General features: G+C 33.5%; 2 protein-coding genes across 7 annotated transcripts in view; one reads left to right on the top strand and one right to left on the bottom strand.

Annotated features, from left to right (window-relative positions):
- LOC128228689 (armadillo repeat-containing protein 7-like) overlaps positions 1-2,659 on the bottom strand; it is a 9,959-nt gene extending 7,300 nt beyond the window's left edge. The window contains exon 1 of the mRNA XM_052940152.1: positions 2,630-2,659. The gene's annotated coding sequence lies outside the window, so the exon portion shown is untranslated. The remainder of the gene's footprint in view (positions 1-2,629) is intronic.
- LOC128228688 (uncharacterized) overlaps positions 1-17,368 on the top strand; it is a 21,608-nt gene extending 4,240 nt beyond the window's left edge. For 4 of the 6 annotated variants that reach the window (XM_052940142.1, XM_052940140.1, XM_052940144.1 and 1 more), the window contains exons 2-12: positions 4,089-4,228; positions 4,954-5,184; positions 6,168-6,389; positions 7,252-7,366; positions 7,970-8,055; positions 8,577-8,672; positions 9,373-9,507; positions 9,875-10,108; positions 11,609-11,654; positions 12,351-13,052; positions 14,429-17,368. In XM_052940142.1, the coding sequence (XP_052796102.1) occupies positions 4,145-4,228; positions 4,954-5,184; positions 6,168-6,389; positions 7,252-7,366; positions 7,970-8,055; positions 8,577-8,672; positions 9,373-9,507; positions 9,875-10,108; positions 11,609-11,654; positions 12,351-13,052; positions 14,429-14,691 (2,214 nt within the window). In that variant the 5' untranslated portion in view covers positions 4,089-4,144 and the 3' untranslated portion in view covers positions 14,692-17,368. Of the gene's footprint in view, positions 1-846; positions 1,726-4,088; positions 4,229-4,953; positions 5,185-6,167; positions 6,390-7,251; positions 7,367-7,969; positions 8,056-8,576; positions 8,673-9,372; positions 9,508-9,874; positions 10,109-11,608; positions 11,655-12,350; positions 13,053-14,428 lie in introns of those variants that run through there. The other 2 variants (XM_052940143.1, XM_052940141.1) reach the window with 2 other exon arrangements.

Raw genomic sequence — 17,368 nt, 5'->3', positions numbered from 1 at the left:
TGTTGAATTTATTTTTTTCTAGTTAAAAATTATGATATCATACTATGATAAATACAAACTTAAGCTATTTCACAGTTCAATCCTAATTGTACTTCATTTCAACACAATTTGAAACATATTTCTGTCAATTTCATTATTTTCAAGTTCTTCAAAGCCTGCTTCAATGTGCCTTTTTCCCCTGTGCTCCTCTTCTGCAACCCTCTCCTTTTTAAAACCTGGCTAAACCCATTAAGCGACTGTAAATAAATTGCTAGATTTTCATTCCTGCTCGCCACCTCACTTTTCCACCACCCCTCAAATTTTATTGACTCAAACAAAAATGTTGAATGGGGTCTGAATTTGCGTATCAGTCCGATACTATTCGGGAGCGGCGTTTATTCATACCAGTCGGTGTTGATGTAAACATTCACATGGGAAAAAAAAGAATTGTTATGATTTGTTTGTGGTTAATCCTGAAACACATGTTTATGGTCATAGATGCAATAAGAAAGAGCATGAACTCATATTCAAATGTGAAACAGTCATCAAAGAAAAATAAACAAATATAAGAAACATAACTCTATTACCATTTTACCAAATTGCTTCCATTGATTGGATTGAAAATTAAAAGACTGCTGCATATTTGAAAAACCATAACTTTCCTTTTGTTCCTAAATTGTTCCCTTTGACAAACCATTATGTTTAATGAAAATAATTCTCAAAGAAATCGCAAAATATTTGTACCCATTTGAAGATCCATAACTGTGAAAAATAGGTACACAATTTACCTCCCTTGATATCTATTACATTTAAACAACTCTAGTGACATTGCATTTGCTTGTACAAAATAGCAATGTGATTTGTACAAAGTTCAAGATTATTTTTATTTTCTTTGCACTAGACATTAAAACATACATGATGATATATTTATGTTGAAGGTTATCTACCTTTGATCAATCTTTACATATCGTTAGACCAAAGGTCATTTATAGAATAAATTTGCATATTATTCAATGCAAACAAAATATCTCAAAGACACTTTTACTCCATTGCCCATACATGCATAGTTGCTCCACTTGACTTTTATTAAAATTCCTTCAAATGGGTCTTCCTGTCAAATAATGCTATCTTTGGGGGCCTTTATCACATCCTCTAATGGTGTTAATGAATTTTAAGGACATACCCCCGGTATTAGTCATACATAACTGAAGATCCTAAAAAGATAATATTAACAGCGTTTCCTAACAAAGCTATTCCAAACAGGAAGTTATTTGATATATGAATTGTTATTATCCTGTGTTCAATAACAGTAATAGGTTAGAGATTAATTGGCAATTTTGGTGTGCATTCTTGCAGGATTATTTCTTTTGAAGTAGTGTTTCATAGAGTAAAATCCATTCTCATTTACCAGAGGTTTGACAATGATAAATCTTTTGAAAGTGTAGTGTACGAGAATGGATTAATTCAAGAAAGTACTAAAGCATTTCATATTTTTATTTTGTTTCATACAATGTACCTAGGTTACTAGATAGTAACCCGACGATTTTCCTTGAATTCAAAGAATTAGGCTGTAAATGTAAAATATGTGTAAAAGGAAAGCAACCAGGAAGTAAAATTAGCTTGAGAGGTGAAAATTATGTAGGCTGTTCCTTAGAGGAGATAAACCCTGAGGGAATAAAAATAATAAGTGCATGTAACCACTGGCGTAAATTCACCAACAGAGGCAAATTTACCAAAAATCTGGAGGTAGAGTAAATTTGCCCTAATGGGTATTTTTTGTCATATAAACGCATACAATTTATTTGCTCCCTGGAATTTTTCAATTTTGACAGGGTTTAACTGTTAATAATTTTCAAATAAAACAAGACAAAGGAAGGAAATAGTTATACCGGTAAATACAAAGTAAATTTGCCCCAGTGGGTATGTTTTGTCATATAAACGCAAAAATCTATTTGCTCCCTGGAAGTTTTTGGTTTTGCCAGGGTTTTAACTGTAAATAATTGACAAATAAAACAAAATAATGGAAGGAAATTGTTATAAATACATACTTTTAATTTTCTTGCCAGATGTACCTTAGCAAATGATTGAAATGTTTGAAATATATATATATGTCTGATTTAACTGCTTGGTTTTCTTATCGAAGTTTGGCTTTGAGACACAAGGCATATATGTATGCTATCAAAATGGAGTGCTAAACCTTCAAAATACATTTCATTAAATGCTAAAACCCTCCTATTTCAGGTGATATTTGAAGTTATCAACTTTAAACACATACTTGATTCTTATTATGTTTTTTTAATGAAATCTTGAAACTTGAACTCATACAGTTGACAGTTTTAAAATATCTGTCTTGAAACACCCATAGATTTCTTTATTAATTCAAAATTTACTCCAACATACGGTTATAATGCATGTAAGTAAGTATATTTCTATCACCATTCTAGTAGTAGCTTCTCAATATATTTCATGCTTGTTTTCATCACCAACTATTAGCATTCATAATATACATTTTTAGCTCTACTAGCCTATGGCCAGAGGTGCTTATTTTAGATGGCGCACATTCCGTCAACAGTGTGTCTGTAAAAAAAGGCTTGTGAACGGGATAAAATCTTTTCATTTTTCAATTGTATCTTAATCAAACTTACAGTACCGTAGTAAGATAACCATGAGAGCTTCATTCCTTTCTTAAACCAACCAGATCCACCCATGTATGACTGAATTATGGCTTTTGAAATGCTGGAGTATTTTCTTAGGGAGACAACTTTGTACAGAGAGTTGTGTATTATTTGTAGTAGTTATTTCCCTTTGTGAAAAATGGCTGCACATTTTCTAAGGGAGACAACTTTGTACAGAGATGTATGTGTTATTGTAGTAGTTCTTGACCTTTGTGAAACATGGTCCTTTGATTAGTAAATAACAATTTGATATATATTTGTTATCTCCCATGCCCATATGGGCAAATGTATAAATGAAACTTGAAACTTTAAAGGAAAAGTCATGCGGGTACGGCATAGGCCCTAGTTGGACTTCTTTCCTCAACTGCCATATAAATGCCTCCAAAAAAATATCCCAGGGGCAAATTAGGGTATATATAAAAGCCAAACTTGTATAAACTGTAAGAGAAACTTTAGAAGCCTGTGAGTATAATTAGCTTGTCTGACTTTTCAAGAGTCTGGATATTGTTATAGCCTTGATCTTTGCAGCTGTGGCGTGCACATAAAAAATTAAATAATAACTAAAAAAATAACTTTTAAGGTATTCAAATGAAATGCACATGTTTAGACGTATAACTCTTGCTTTAATAATATTCATGTTATGCCCCTGCTTTGGACAGAAGATAACCAACAGACAAGCAATGGATTTTGATTCACAATGTGTTGTTGTTAGCTTGTAGCGCTCAGGATGAGCTTTTCCCATTTTCGCCTTCCAGCTTCCTATTCTGTCTGTCTTTCCTAAATAATTGCTTCATACCGGGTCTCCCCCTAAACCGCTTGGCAAATTTAGAAAAAAAACTTCACTGGAATGTTTATTGGATGGTGCCCTCTCAAAATTGTTCAAATAAATGAATTCCATGCAAAACTCTAGTTTCCATGGCAACGGAAAAGGAAAAAAAGTTTTCCACTCCAGTGCAATACGGCCGCTTTACTGATGTCACAATATTGACATATAATTGCGCTAAGTAATAATGACGTCATAAAACAAGAAAAGAGTCATTAAATTTATTTATATTATCAAAACCATGTATCTTTTAAGCGATTTAACCAGTAATGTTCATAGTAAAAGGGTTATTAGTACTGTGTTTTGATCTGGAATGTCATATCTGCTGTAGCTTTTTCAGTTGTCCGCCATCAAGTTACTTTTCATGCTGCATTAAACAATTTTTTGCAAATTTGAAATTTAGAAGCTCATTAATATTATTTATATATAAACATTCAAGATAATCATTAATTTATCTTTAAAAAAAACATATTTTAATGCAATTTTACAAGTAAATTTAAACTGTAATGATTTGAGTAATCATGAGATTATTATAAGTTACAGTTAATGTTCAAATGTGCATGATTGTTTTTTTAGTTAATTTTCATATATAATGCAATTTTTTACTTTAGAGGTAAAAAGACGCTCTAAAAGTGCTTCACCGAGACGACAGGGACATCAAAACCAAATGTTTTCCGAGAGAAGGAAGCTTGCCCTGGGCAGAGGGAAGATCAATGTTTGCATCATTAAAGGGGACCTTACCACAGAAAAGGTACTTGAGTGTGTATATTAAGTTTAAGAGATATCGATTGTAACTTTGTAATATTTACTCTAACCACGGCCAGAGTTATTGAAATTATACACAGCTCGAAGATTGTTTATGATATTGTCAAGGACAGCATGCAATAATTAGCGTGCATATAAGTGAACATCGTTGTGATTTATCTGCATGCTACTTATTAGTGGTAAGAGCTCCGCTTACTGGTTACCATTCTGAATTAATGAATGTAGGAAAACATAGAAATTGCACATCAGTCAGGTACAATTACTGCTTACCAGTTTATAGGTTGATGACTGGATAATGTACAGTGCTTCCAAAACAAAGTGCTTCATGTTAAACTGGTTATTTTTTTATGGACATAAAAAGATTTGAGTCAATTGTTTTGTGTACCGGTTAAATAAAAAAAATAGCATGCTTATAACTGTCCCTTTAAGATTTATTTTAACAAATTTTTAATTTGAAAACAATTCAACTATTAAAGTTCTCACTACTGTAATTTACTGTACATGGATGACTGCATAGATAGGATGCAGGCAAAAATATTGAGAAAAATGGTGAAAAAAACCCTAAATCCATAGATACCATAGATTGGACACAGACCAGAAAGCCACCATGTTCGTTTAAGTTACAATATTTTTTTGGATTGTGAAAATGGCAATGGTTGTTGTAAACCATGCGATATATACATAAATGTCTAAAATTCTGTTCACTTCTAGGTCGATGTAGTGGTCTGTACAGCCAACAAAAACCTCGACCTTAGTAGAGGTCGTGCCTCCAAGGTCATACTAGAGGCTGCAGGGGTTGACCTGATTAATGACGTGCAATCCAAGTATCCTAATGGCATAGACTATGACACCATTGCAGCTGTTAATCCCGGTAATCTGCCTTGCACGAAGGTATACTTTGTGGCGCTACCAGTGGCTGGCACCGGCAAGGACGAAAAAAAGGTACTTTTGGAGATTGGGAAAGAGCCTGTTTTTGTTTTATCTCAATGCTTTCTATTTCATTTTACTTTCTTCATACGAATCCTTTTAATAGCACATAAAAGCTATCCAATATGACAAACACAGTGCATACTTCTCAGCATTTTCTTTTTACGATTTCACATTTATACCTCGTCAGTTTTCTTCTTCCACACACCTTTGGCTGTTTTCTATAACCAACTTTGAATTTGATTGAACATAAGTTCAAGACTAGAAAGTGTTTTGATTGGCCTAAATATTAAGCAGACAATAGACTGAATGGAATCACTGAGGCATGTCTGAGGATGGGCTGTATTCAATAAACATCTTAGTCACAATTTTCAACTCAGTGAAAAATTGCTTTTTCAAATTTGAATTTTAAGAAAACAAACAATGTTTGTACAACAAAAATATGAAAATAAGCAAGAAAATGGTGTAAACAATATATGCATATGAATAAATCTGATGATAAGTAGCGGGTATTTAGAAAAATCGTTGTCAAAAATTACGAAATTCTCACTAAGATGCTTATTGAATACGGTCCAAGATCAATATTGATTACTGGACCAGGGTCCTGTTGCTTAAGCAAAACAATCTACAAATTGCTGCACAGCCTTTATTTTCATTAAAGCAACTACCTAAATGAATAAGTGCAATCTAGTTTAAAATGGAAAAAGCTAACAAAAAAGAAAAAAGCAGGAAAATTTAAGCACTGCCTTCAGAAAGACCATGTTTTTAACACACTGATTTCCTATGCAATGATTTGAATGGAAAAAATACTTACCGCTAGAAGAAGACTTCTTGAAAAAGAGGAATATGTGGAGTTCTAAGCTAACTTAGGGTAACATTGCATAGGATTTGGTTGTGGAGTGCTCTGTGGATAAAATTCGATACAATGAACCTCTGCTGGTGTATTATTCGAACGTTTATCAAACATTACAATAAGAAAAACTCTTAATTACTTGCAGGTGTTGGAGACTGTCCTGACAATGTGCCTTACAGAAGCAGATAACCATGGCAAAGCATCAATGTCGATCCCAGCCTTAGGAACAGGATTCCTGAAGTACCCGAACGAAATGGTTGTCAAGACAACACTGCAGTGTATAGAAAACTACAGCAACAATCACCCAAGCACAAAGCTGAAATACGTCAATGTGGTGATCTATTACAAAGATGAGGCTGTGTTTGATGTAAGTATTTTGTATGAATTTACAATTTGAAATTAAGATAACTGTTCATGATAATGGGCCTACGGTATTCTTCAGAACTTTGTTAAAGTAAACAATCTTGTTACCAAGATAGTTGTTAACTTTTACAAGTGAAATATTTGATGATTGCTAATATATTGAAATAAAACAAGTTGCTGAAATAGTTTTCTAAAATCTTGTTAGAAAAACAGCAGATCACAAGTGTATCCATTAAATCTTAAGAGCAGTAAAAATTACAAAGTTAACAACAAATTTTCTAACAATCAGCGAAATATTGTGTATTGTAAAAACAAAAAAAAATAAGGTATGTTACTCACTCAAATATTAAAGACCTCAATTTCTATTAGCGTTAACAACACTTATGATCACTTAATTATGGCCTTGCTGTAGCGCTATTGATTGATTAAAATTATCACGTGATGTTATCAATGTTTTGTTAAAGGTCAAAATATCCATCACTATCTTACTGGGAAAACTTATTTTTGGACCAAAAACATGAGGGAGTACCTTTTAAAAAAACTATGCTTGTGTTTTGTCAAATGTTGCTTATTATGGTAAAATATATGTAACATGAATGAAATAAGTGACCTCATTGACAGCTGAATTTAAGCTACATGTAGTTGTTTTTGAAGAGTTACTTTTCATCATTGTAGTCGGATTATCATTCTCTTTAAAGTAGTCAGTTAGGATATAAACATTTAATAGTTTAGAATTGTGTTTCATCTATGTAACACTGAATCATTCAATCTTTTGTCAGTCTATCTTTACTTTTTATGAAGTTTCTGCTTTATAAAAGATGAATAAAAACATTAATGTCATACATGCTTATGTTTTTTGACTTCAGGCTTTTGAGACTGAGGCCAGGATTAGGTCCTCAGGAGGGGCTGCTGGGGCCAAACCCAAAATTCGAGGCCCTTCCAGAGGGGCTGCTACTATAGGCGTCAGGTCCATCATGAAGGGTAGGGAAATACACTTCAGTCAATAGGAATATTTCCTAATTTTATATTATTTATGGCAAGTTTTACACTTTCCCCCTTGTAAGTAGGCAATGTAAACCATGATGAGATGGAGTTCATTATGAGAGGCCCTAATGGGGGATTGTATCTAAGCCTCGTGACCATATGTTGAGAAGCATACACCTTTTCCTCTACACCAAGCTCTGGCTTATATTCATATTCATGTATGGAAATTTTCAGAGTGAATGAATAAGCCTTACCCCATATTTGTAGTCATGTAAGGAGATATTAAAGTAAATTCAAGGATTAAACACTTCCCCATATTCATATATGTAAGGAGATACTAAAGTGAATGATTAACATTTTCTGATATTTGTATTTCCAAGGCAACCAACTTGATTAAAATCTACAACAAACTCATATTCATCTATTGAGCTATTACAGTGAATTCAAGGATTAAACACCACCCCATATTCATTTTCAGGAAATATTTAAGTTAAAGATTAAACGCTTACCCATATTCATATTCATGTAAGGAGATAGTAAAGTAAAAGATTTCCCAGTGTGCTTGTTGATGATAAATTATTGTTGTTGTTTTTTCTGCAGGTATTAACGTTGAAGGCCCTCATAGAGTTGGTTGCCTTGGAAACACAAGTGTTAGAATAGTCCCTGGTAAATTGGCTCAGTTTAAGGTAGGTCGGAAAAATGTATTTATTGTGTATCAAATGTAGATGCTATATAGTAATCAATTTATATGTTTGAAGATTCAGACTTAGTTTCTTAGCTGTAAGATGTACATTTTTGTATGTGTATGGAATATTTGGTACTAAAATAACAAATTATTGATTTACAGGCAGCCAAAATTGTATCAAACTTGTTATTCCTTTGGATTTGGAAGAGTTGACCAAAATGTTCATTGATTGGTCAATATTTATTTGAAAATCACTGTTGACCAATCAAAATGCTTGTATGTGCAAACTAGCCAAAGATGACCTGTGGATAACTTATCCAGTATAATTCAATTAGCTACAGTTGTCTAAATGTATTTCTGATGCAGCAAAAAAAAATTTTTAAAAAGAAAACATAAAAATATGATAGTTAAAGTTAACATAAAATTATGTACATGTATTTAATTATGTAGCTGGAATGGTTGTTTAATGAAAAAAATCATATTACCGTTTGCTTGTAAAAATTCATGATTCTTGATTTACAGGCTGATGTCCTTGTAAATAATACAAAGGCTGACTTGAAGCTTGCCAACGGGGCTTTGAGTGAGTCGCTACTGGAGGCTGCAGGGACTAAACTGCAGGTACGTCTCCTGTCGATCTTAACTTTATTTCATTTACATAAAGCATTTTACAGACAAAAATGTTTATATTGTGGAATTGTTTTCTGAACATTTGAAATTTATGACAAAATTCTCATAGATTTAATAGTTTGAAATATAATTTAGGGGAGGATGTTGTCTTAAAGTATAGGAGTCTGGCGCTTATTTTTCAAACAAACTTAACAAGCTGAAGTATCTTATTTCATTAAGTTACAATGATAACCTTGACTTTACAAACTGGAAAATAGTTTTTTGTGATAGTCATAATGAAAATTTCCTTTAAAGTCTTAAAACTCAAAATAAGAATACTACACAAATCATATCATAATAAATATAATGATATTAGAGTTATCCTGTTATAAGGGACAATTAAGCTTGTTCCAGAAAATGGGGCCTCAGCTTCTGTCCAAAAGGGTTTCATATTTGATCCCAACTGTGGGATGCTTCTTAGGATGCCATAACTAGATTTTTTGAGGAAGAGAACTTGAGAGTAAATTATATTAGTTCATACATGTAGCCGTCTTCACAATCCAGTTCAAATGTAATAATCATAGTTGATCTATAAACTGTCATAAATCTTTTAACACGCTGAGCATTGTCCATTAAAAAGATTGAATGGACACATTTGCTGCTTATTCTTAAATTGATGAAAATATTTGAAATATTTTATACTATCATTTAGGATGAGTGTGATGAAAGTTACCCTAACGGAGTGAGGCAGGGGGACGTAGCAGTTACTGAAGGTTACAAACTAGACTGTAAGATCTACCATGGTAATCTGCCCAAGTGGGACAAGAAAAACTACAGTGCTAAAAGGGTATAACAATCATTATTTACTGTTTTGTTGGTGTAACATGTACTAGAATTCAAAAGTTTCTGTGCCATAACCTGTGTGTGATAACCTGTTGACTTAAATTTTGTCCAGCAGATACAGTAACCTGGCTTCTAAAACCACAACTTATACTGTTCAAAGGTATTGTCAATGCTGGAGTTCTTTGGATATGGAAGATGAGTTTCACTTTACATGTATCTGTTCTTATTTTGATGCTCTAAGAAAGAAACATTTAAAAAAATATTATTTTGTAAAACCATCAGTGTTTAAGAATGTCCATTTATTAAATTCAACTAAGGTTATGCAACTTATGAAATTGTGTATCTATAATCTGTATTAACATTTCTTTCAGATTCTGTGCAGATTTGTTTGCAACTGTTTAGAGGAGGCCAATGCTGACCAGACGGTCACCTCTATAGCATTCCCAGCACTGGGAACAGGATCGTTGAATTTCCCAGCAGATGTCAGTGCCAACATCATGTTGAAATGTATCTCCAAATTCATTACAAGTCATAATGACAGCAGATTATCCAAAATCAGTATTGTTGTTTACAACCAGGGAAAAGATTGGCAGAAAGTGCAAGCGGTGGGTAAATAAATTTTGAACAGAACTCTTGAATTTTAGTTTAATATGTCAGAGCAAAAATGCTGTTCCCAACTCAAGATTAAAAAAATATTTGCCTTTTACAAGATGGGACCTATAATGGTTTCACTTATGGCAGGCAGATGATCAGCAGTGCCCACTTAATTGCCCGCTTTCAAACTTGAGAAGATTTTGTCCCAGCATCTTCAAACTTTTACAATATGTATATTGGCAGAATATCAAGACCAAGTTTTATAACCAGTCAGGTCACTCCAGTCTCTTCAGAGTCATGGCTTAATTGCTTAAACCACACAAACGTTTGGAGATGCATATAATTTTGATAGAGACATGTCAACAATCGGCTGTATAAAGCGATCACGTGACTTACCATGGTCACGTGATTAAAGCATTCTATATAACCACCTGTAAACCCCATATCGTCAGTTTTATTTCGGCGTAAAAATACACACGATAGTTCGGAAAAAAATGTCAAAACACTAAAATTCCTTATGGACGCGTAAGTTGTTTAAAGTTGTTTAAAGTATAACGATGTATCGACTTTGAAATTTGAAAGGAATATGGGATGTTTTCCGTGTTTTAATTTTGTTTTTTTACTCATTTTGTCACTTTCTTTGAACTTACCTTCATGCTCGTTTGTCGGTAAAATGTGTGGAAAATATCAATTCATCAATTTAAAGCTATCACTCATAAGACCAAACAAATCCATATGAAAACAATGAATTTGTATACAAGAACCCTCCCCCACTCGTTAAGCACAACAATAGGCCGATAGATCAATTATCGGGTGATTGACGATGACCTCGACGACACACGTACCAATTAACGGATTAGTGTCAACATGTCCTGTGTTTTACGACCAGTGTCCCGGACAGGCAAAATAGCTGACTTACATTGGTAAAATAGGATAATCGATTCCGATTCCGAGATTATTTTTTTTCGTTTTTTTTTTTGACTTTCCGGGACAAACATGCACCCTCCGTGACTCCGTGACAGAGATACGATTTCCGGGACAATCCCGGACGTCCGGGACGTTATCACATGTATGCTTAATTGCTTAAACCACACAAACATTAAGGATAAATAATTAAAGGGCAAAATTTGGTGAAGTTTGCTAGTCTTGTTATGTGAAAGATATATGACATGTAGTTATATCTATATGATTAAGAAAGGGCAGAGCGAGCATAGTGGAAGAGCCCTTATTTATCATTAAGGTTTTTCTTCAGATCATCTTTCTGACTTAAAATACAACCTCACTGGCTGACACATTGTAAACGCTATATTTGACAAAGGGAGTGTGTATCAGAGTTGTGGCAGTAAGCGGACCTTTAAACACCTGGGAAAGTTGAAATTCTTAATGATTAAGCCCAATATGTAATGATTTCCTACCTGCTCTATAAATTACTGAAAATGAAAATTGTAGTTTTATATGTAAGGCAGCTGTTTGTTTTTCATGTGTAACATTTCATCTTCTACATTCCCTAGGCATTCGATGATGAGCTGAAGGCAGTCCTTAAAGCAGAGAATGAAGGTAAGAATGGTATTGTGGGATAGAAAAGTATGGTAGTTATCTTAATATAGCAGTTTAAAGGTGCATTCCCACAGATTGAACATTTTGACAATTTATTTTATATTTTGTCTTGGAACGAGCAAATTTTTACATAAATGTCTGCTAACCAGTGATGAAAGACTGCTGACAAATGATCAGACCGCAGATTTTCTTATTTTTGTTCCAAAATTCATGTTTTATGCATTTTTTTTTTTAATTTTAGTAACGGATTAAGCCTTAAAACATTAAATTGGGAATGAAAATCTGCGATCTGATCTTTTGTTGGCAGTCTTTAGTTACTAGATAGGTATTTTACAGTGATAATTGTGTCTAAGCTGTTACTTTGTCAGTTATAAGCAGAGTTTGATGAAACTTTATAGAATTGCACAGCAGCATAGAATAGGGTGTCTTACATAGCAGTTTTACGCTCACCTAAAAGGTCAAGGTTACACTTCTTATTCATTGAACTTATCTTTGTCACAGAATTTGTGTCAAGATATATTTTGATATATTAAACAGTCAGCCAACATCTCAAATTACCTTTATGTAAAAACAAATGGCAATCGCTCAAACAAGACCTATTTGGGGGAAGGGACATAGCAGGTTCCAATGAAAGTTCTTGTTCGTTCCTTGTTTGTTTCCTTCTTTTTTAAATCAATACTCTCTATTGTTTTACAGAAGAGGATGATGACGACAATGCCGAAATGACTTTACCATTTAAAATGTTGGAAATGGCTGCCAAGAATTCCATGGATAGAGCAAATGCCCCTCCTCGTGGTGTAGACCATTGGTTCAAGTTTATGTGCAAAGCCCAGCCCCGAACCCCGTCCTACTGGTCACATTTCCATGATCGACAAACGCTTATTGACTGGGCCTTAGATACAAGGGTTGGCAGCCAGAAAGCACATATTATAGATGTAGACACATCTACATTCCATGCCATAGATAAACTAGTCCAGGACACTTGGGTCAGAGACCATGTTGGTCAGGGACGTGATGCTCACGGACTCGGAAACCTTAATTACGACTCGATCCAGGTGACCAAAATTGCACGAATAGAAAACTATGAATTGTTCACACAATACTATCACAAACGCATAGAGTTATTTAAGAAAGGTATAAAGAAAGGTGCTTTTAAAGCTCTCGAGAATCTTAAAGGATCTAGCGCTAAACTGATGACCACTGCGAGAATAGCAAGCAGTACAGTATTGGCAAAGGACATTTATTCTGAGATAAATGAGCACTATGTGTTTCACGGGACGTCTGTAGCCAATCAGATAGTACAGCAGGGTCTGGACTCAAGACTGGCGGGAGCACAAGCCATGTTCGGGCAAGGCGTCTATTGTGCTGAAAGCTCTACAAAGGCTGATCAATATGCAGGTTTGACTTTTTTAATTTGCCTGAGTGTATGCTTAAAATCTTTATATGATTACTACTATTTAAGTGTGTAGAATGTGAATTATGAAGTTAATTCTTCAATTATCTCCAATAAATATGGTTTTGATTATACCAATTTATATCATCTAATTGACCTTGATTCATCAAATAAACCATTTGGTAAATATTAAACTATTGCAAGATCTGTCCTCACCTTTCGGTTTTTGTTTGTTATAGCTCTTTCTTTCTATTTCTTTGTGCAAATAATTAAACTGAAGTGATTCAAATGCTCTATGTTACTAATGGACTTGGTGTTTCAACTTGTTGAAGCATTGAATTTTCAAAGCTTTAACTTTGCCCCAATGTATTAAATGAATTTCAAATCAACCTGTGATCAACTTCACACATGAAAAAAACAGACTGCTGCAATCAGCATCTTCATTTAAATATCACATGGAACTAACTACTGTTATGGCAGGCCTCTCCCCCAAAACCATCTACTGTGTACATGTACAGTTAGCTTTGGTTTCACTTAAACTGACCAATTAAATCAAAGCCTTAGATTTTGCTTGCAAGAACTGCCCAGTAACAGTGACAGACGAAACTCTTGTGCTGAAACTGTTGTTTTGGCAGTACATATTGATGACATAACTGCAGGGCAAAATGGCATTGCAATCTTGCTTTATATAAAAGGACTCGCTCATGTTTTGGCACCAAAAAAAACTTTCCGGGCAATGCATCTGAAATCACTTATATCAATAATTTACTCTTAAATACAAAAATTGCAGGAAAAATTTAATTCAAGAATAAAAAGAAATTCTGGTTTCAATTGGAAACGAACCCATTCTGGTACAGTCAAGAAAAAAAGAAAACCAAAAGCATAACAACTCAGCCACAGGGACATATGTTATTGGATATTTTAACATCTATTAAATACCTTGAATGCATATGATTATGACAATCAACCAATCACATAACAGCCTTTTGCTGAATTGCATTAGCAAAGGTTTTGGAAATTGTGGCCTTCAAAGACAATATTTGAGCATATATTAACATTTGTTGAAGGGTTCCAGCTGTCAGTATCTAAGTCTTAACACTCGTGTTGATTTAACACTCTTTATTTCGTATTTAAAAAAAGAGCATAAAAATTGCATTTTACAAACCATGAGTGAGACTCATTAAAAGGCTGAAGAGCATGTTTCCACAATTGTATTTGCAAACAGAAGAAATTAACGATTAGCTTTTTCCTTTATAAAAATGATGATCATTGTTTAAATTGTGAAGGGTTTTATTACTCTAAGACAATGATCCGAAAAAGCATAAGTGTTGATTGTTTTGTACACAATAAAGATCTTAGATCAGTTTTTAATTCATTTCAGATCCCAGAGATAAAAGAACACTTAACAACTTGAATATGCTACTCTGTCGCGTCTGTCTCGGGGAAATGTATGTGACATCGACGCCGTATACATTTGCGAGGGCACCCTGTAAGGAATGTTCCAAAGACAAGTGCTCGTGTACAGATAACGATTTTTACGATTCTGTGGTCGCTGACGGTCAATGGAATTTTCGCGAGTTTGTTGCGTATGACAGACAACAAGTGTACCCAGAATATCTTATCACATACAATCGCAAAAAGTGAAGAGCAATCTTGCAGAATTACTCTTAGATAGGTGTTGTTTTTTATCATAATCAGCTTCAAAACATTGACTGAATTATGTGTTCTTACGTGAGAAAGAGGTTGAGGGACTGTATGACCTTTTCAAGCATAGGAAGTTAGAAACCAACCAATGGGCCAGCTGTTCAGCACTTTGTTAAAGTTAACAACATGATTAACAACATCGTTGTTAACTTTTAAAGCTGCACTTTCACAGATTTACTGTTTATACAACTTTTTTATTTTTTTGTCTTGGAAAGATCAATTTTTGCGTAAATATCTGCAAACCAATGATAATATATTGTTGACAAAATATCAGATCATAGATTTTCATATTTCCGTTCGAAAATTAATATTTTATGGCTTTAACCGTTACTAATGGTTTAAGAAAAATGATTAAAACATTAATTTTTGAACTTAAATATAAAAATCTGCAGTCTTATTTTTTGTCAGCAGTCTTATATCAATAGTTTCCATGGACTTTTGCAAAAATTGGCTCGTTCCAAGACAAAAAATAGTAAAGTTGTCAAAACATTCAATCTGTGAAAGTGAAGCTTTAAAGGTTAACTATTTCATAAGCGCTCAACAAGTTAAATAAATTGAGTTCAGCTGAAACAGTTGTCTGAAATCTTGTAAGAAATACTGCAAATCACAAGTAAATCCATGAAACTTTCTGAGCAGTGAATATATGAAAGTTAATGACGATAACGTTAACAACGCTGTTAGTTTTAACAAAAGTTCTGAGCTATCGGCCCATTATGTACTACTTTTTAATTAAATTATTAATTAACATACATGTAAATGTTAGGTTATGGTTGGCTTGAGGCTTACCGTGGATGATTTTTATTTCTGAGACCTGTTGCAGTAAAGGATTGTATGTTATAATAGTCATGCCGATCTAAAGAGGAATAGAAAAAATGTAACACATCTAAAAAAACGTTATTTAATCAAGTACTTTTTGACTTTATTTTATTGATCACTCATTTGACAGGCTTTGCAAGTTGTTGTTTTTTCCAGAAAACCAGGGGATTTTGCCCTCTACAAGGGGGATTTTTATAAAGCATTATTAATAAAAAAATAAAAAAAATTGCTTTGAAGTGGGGATTTTGTTTTAACTAAAATGCATTGTATTGAGTATAAATGTTGTAAGGAATATAATATATACCAAAATATAAACAGTTGTTTTGGCTCCATATCACAGGGACCAGAAAAAAACTTCAAGCCTTGGGAATATTGAGCCAAGCTTATATAGAGTAAATGAAAATCAATCCTTTACATCAAGTTCGAGGCAACAAGAAATTCGAGCCAAGTGATATCGAGCAAACTGGTATCGACTAGAACTGAAGAAATCTGGGGGATATTCATCCCCTGCCCAGTAGAACGCGGAAATTTTAAAAATCCTGTTTTTTTGTTTTTATTTATCCCCCTCCCCACCCAGTCAGAGAATTTGGCATGTAAGACAGCTGGTGTGTTTGTTTCACATTGTTATTAGTATATGTTTTACATTTCTTTTATCAAATATTCTGGTAATATTTCAGCTGTTTAGACTTCTAGATTCAGATTAAAGAAAACTGTGTTATCATTGTGTGGTCATGAAGTTCTCTTAACCTAATACTTTATTTAATTTCTTGAATTTTATTTTTTATATACAACCAAAGTTATACTAAAGTTTTAAGAGTAAAAAACCCAAATCACACACTCCTATATGCATATAAGGAGACCCTTAAAGCTGCTCTCTCTGATTGACCGTTTTGACAACTTTTTGTGTGTGTGTGTTTTGGAATGAGCCAATTTTTGTGTAAATGTCTGAAAAACAGTGATACAAGACTGCTGGCAAAAGATCAGATCGCAGTTGTCCATATTTATGGTTGAAAATTTAAATGTATGGCTAAAGGCGTTACAAACACTTTCAAGAAAAATGAGTTTTTCGGCAGTTTACCAAATGATAAGATCTGTTTTATTGTGAATCATCTTATATGACTGAATTGAAGGCATTGATACCAAAATCAGCTGATTTCGTAACAAAAAAAACGAAACTGTCAAGTTGTTGGAGTGTAACTTAGAGGTTTTAAAGGATTCAACAGTTATACGAAGTTTTATTTCTATTACATTAAAACATACACCTTCGAGTAAGTGCCAGAAGGAGCCTAAACCTTCTATGTTGTAAATCGCTTTGTTGCCTTCGGGCGTTAATGCTTCACTCTCACAAATTTGATAGTTTTAACCATTTTTAATTTTTTGGTCTCAGAATCAGCTCATTTTGGCATCAGTACCTTCAATTTAGTCATATAAGATAACTTACACAGATCGTAATTATTTGGTAAACTGCAGAAAACTTCATTTTCCAGCAGTAGTAATTCTTTTAGCCTCAAAACTTTCGAACGTACATAGGAAAAGCTGCGATATTATATTGTTTAATATATTATTATAACACTGTTTTCCATACATTTACGCCATAATTGTTTCATTCCTAGACGAAAAATGAAATAGTTGTCATAACAATCAATCTGTGAGATTGCAGCTTTAACCACATGATATATAATTTTGTACCTTTACCTCTGCCAGAAATATTTTACATAATATGTATTATATAAATACCTTAAATAGAGTCTGCTTTTATGTTTTTTAATGTATTTAATATTGTGAATAAAACTACTACACA

Source organism: Mya arenaria, chromosome 3 (assembly GCF_026914265.1).
Source record: "Mya arenaria isolate MELC-2E11 chromosome 3, ASM2691426v1".
Taxonomy (NCBI): domain Eukaryota; kingdom Metazoa; phylum Mollusca; class Bivalvia; order Myida; family Myidae; genus Mya; species Mya arenaria.
This window is presented reverse-complemented; position numbering and strand designations above follow the sequence as displayed.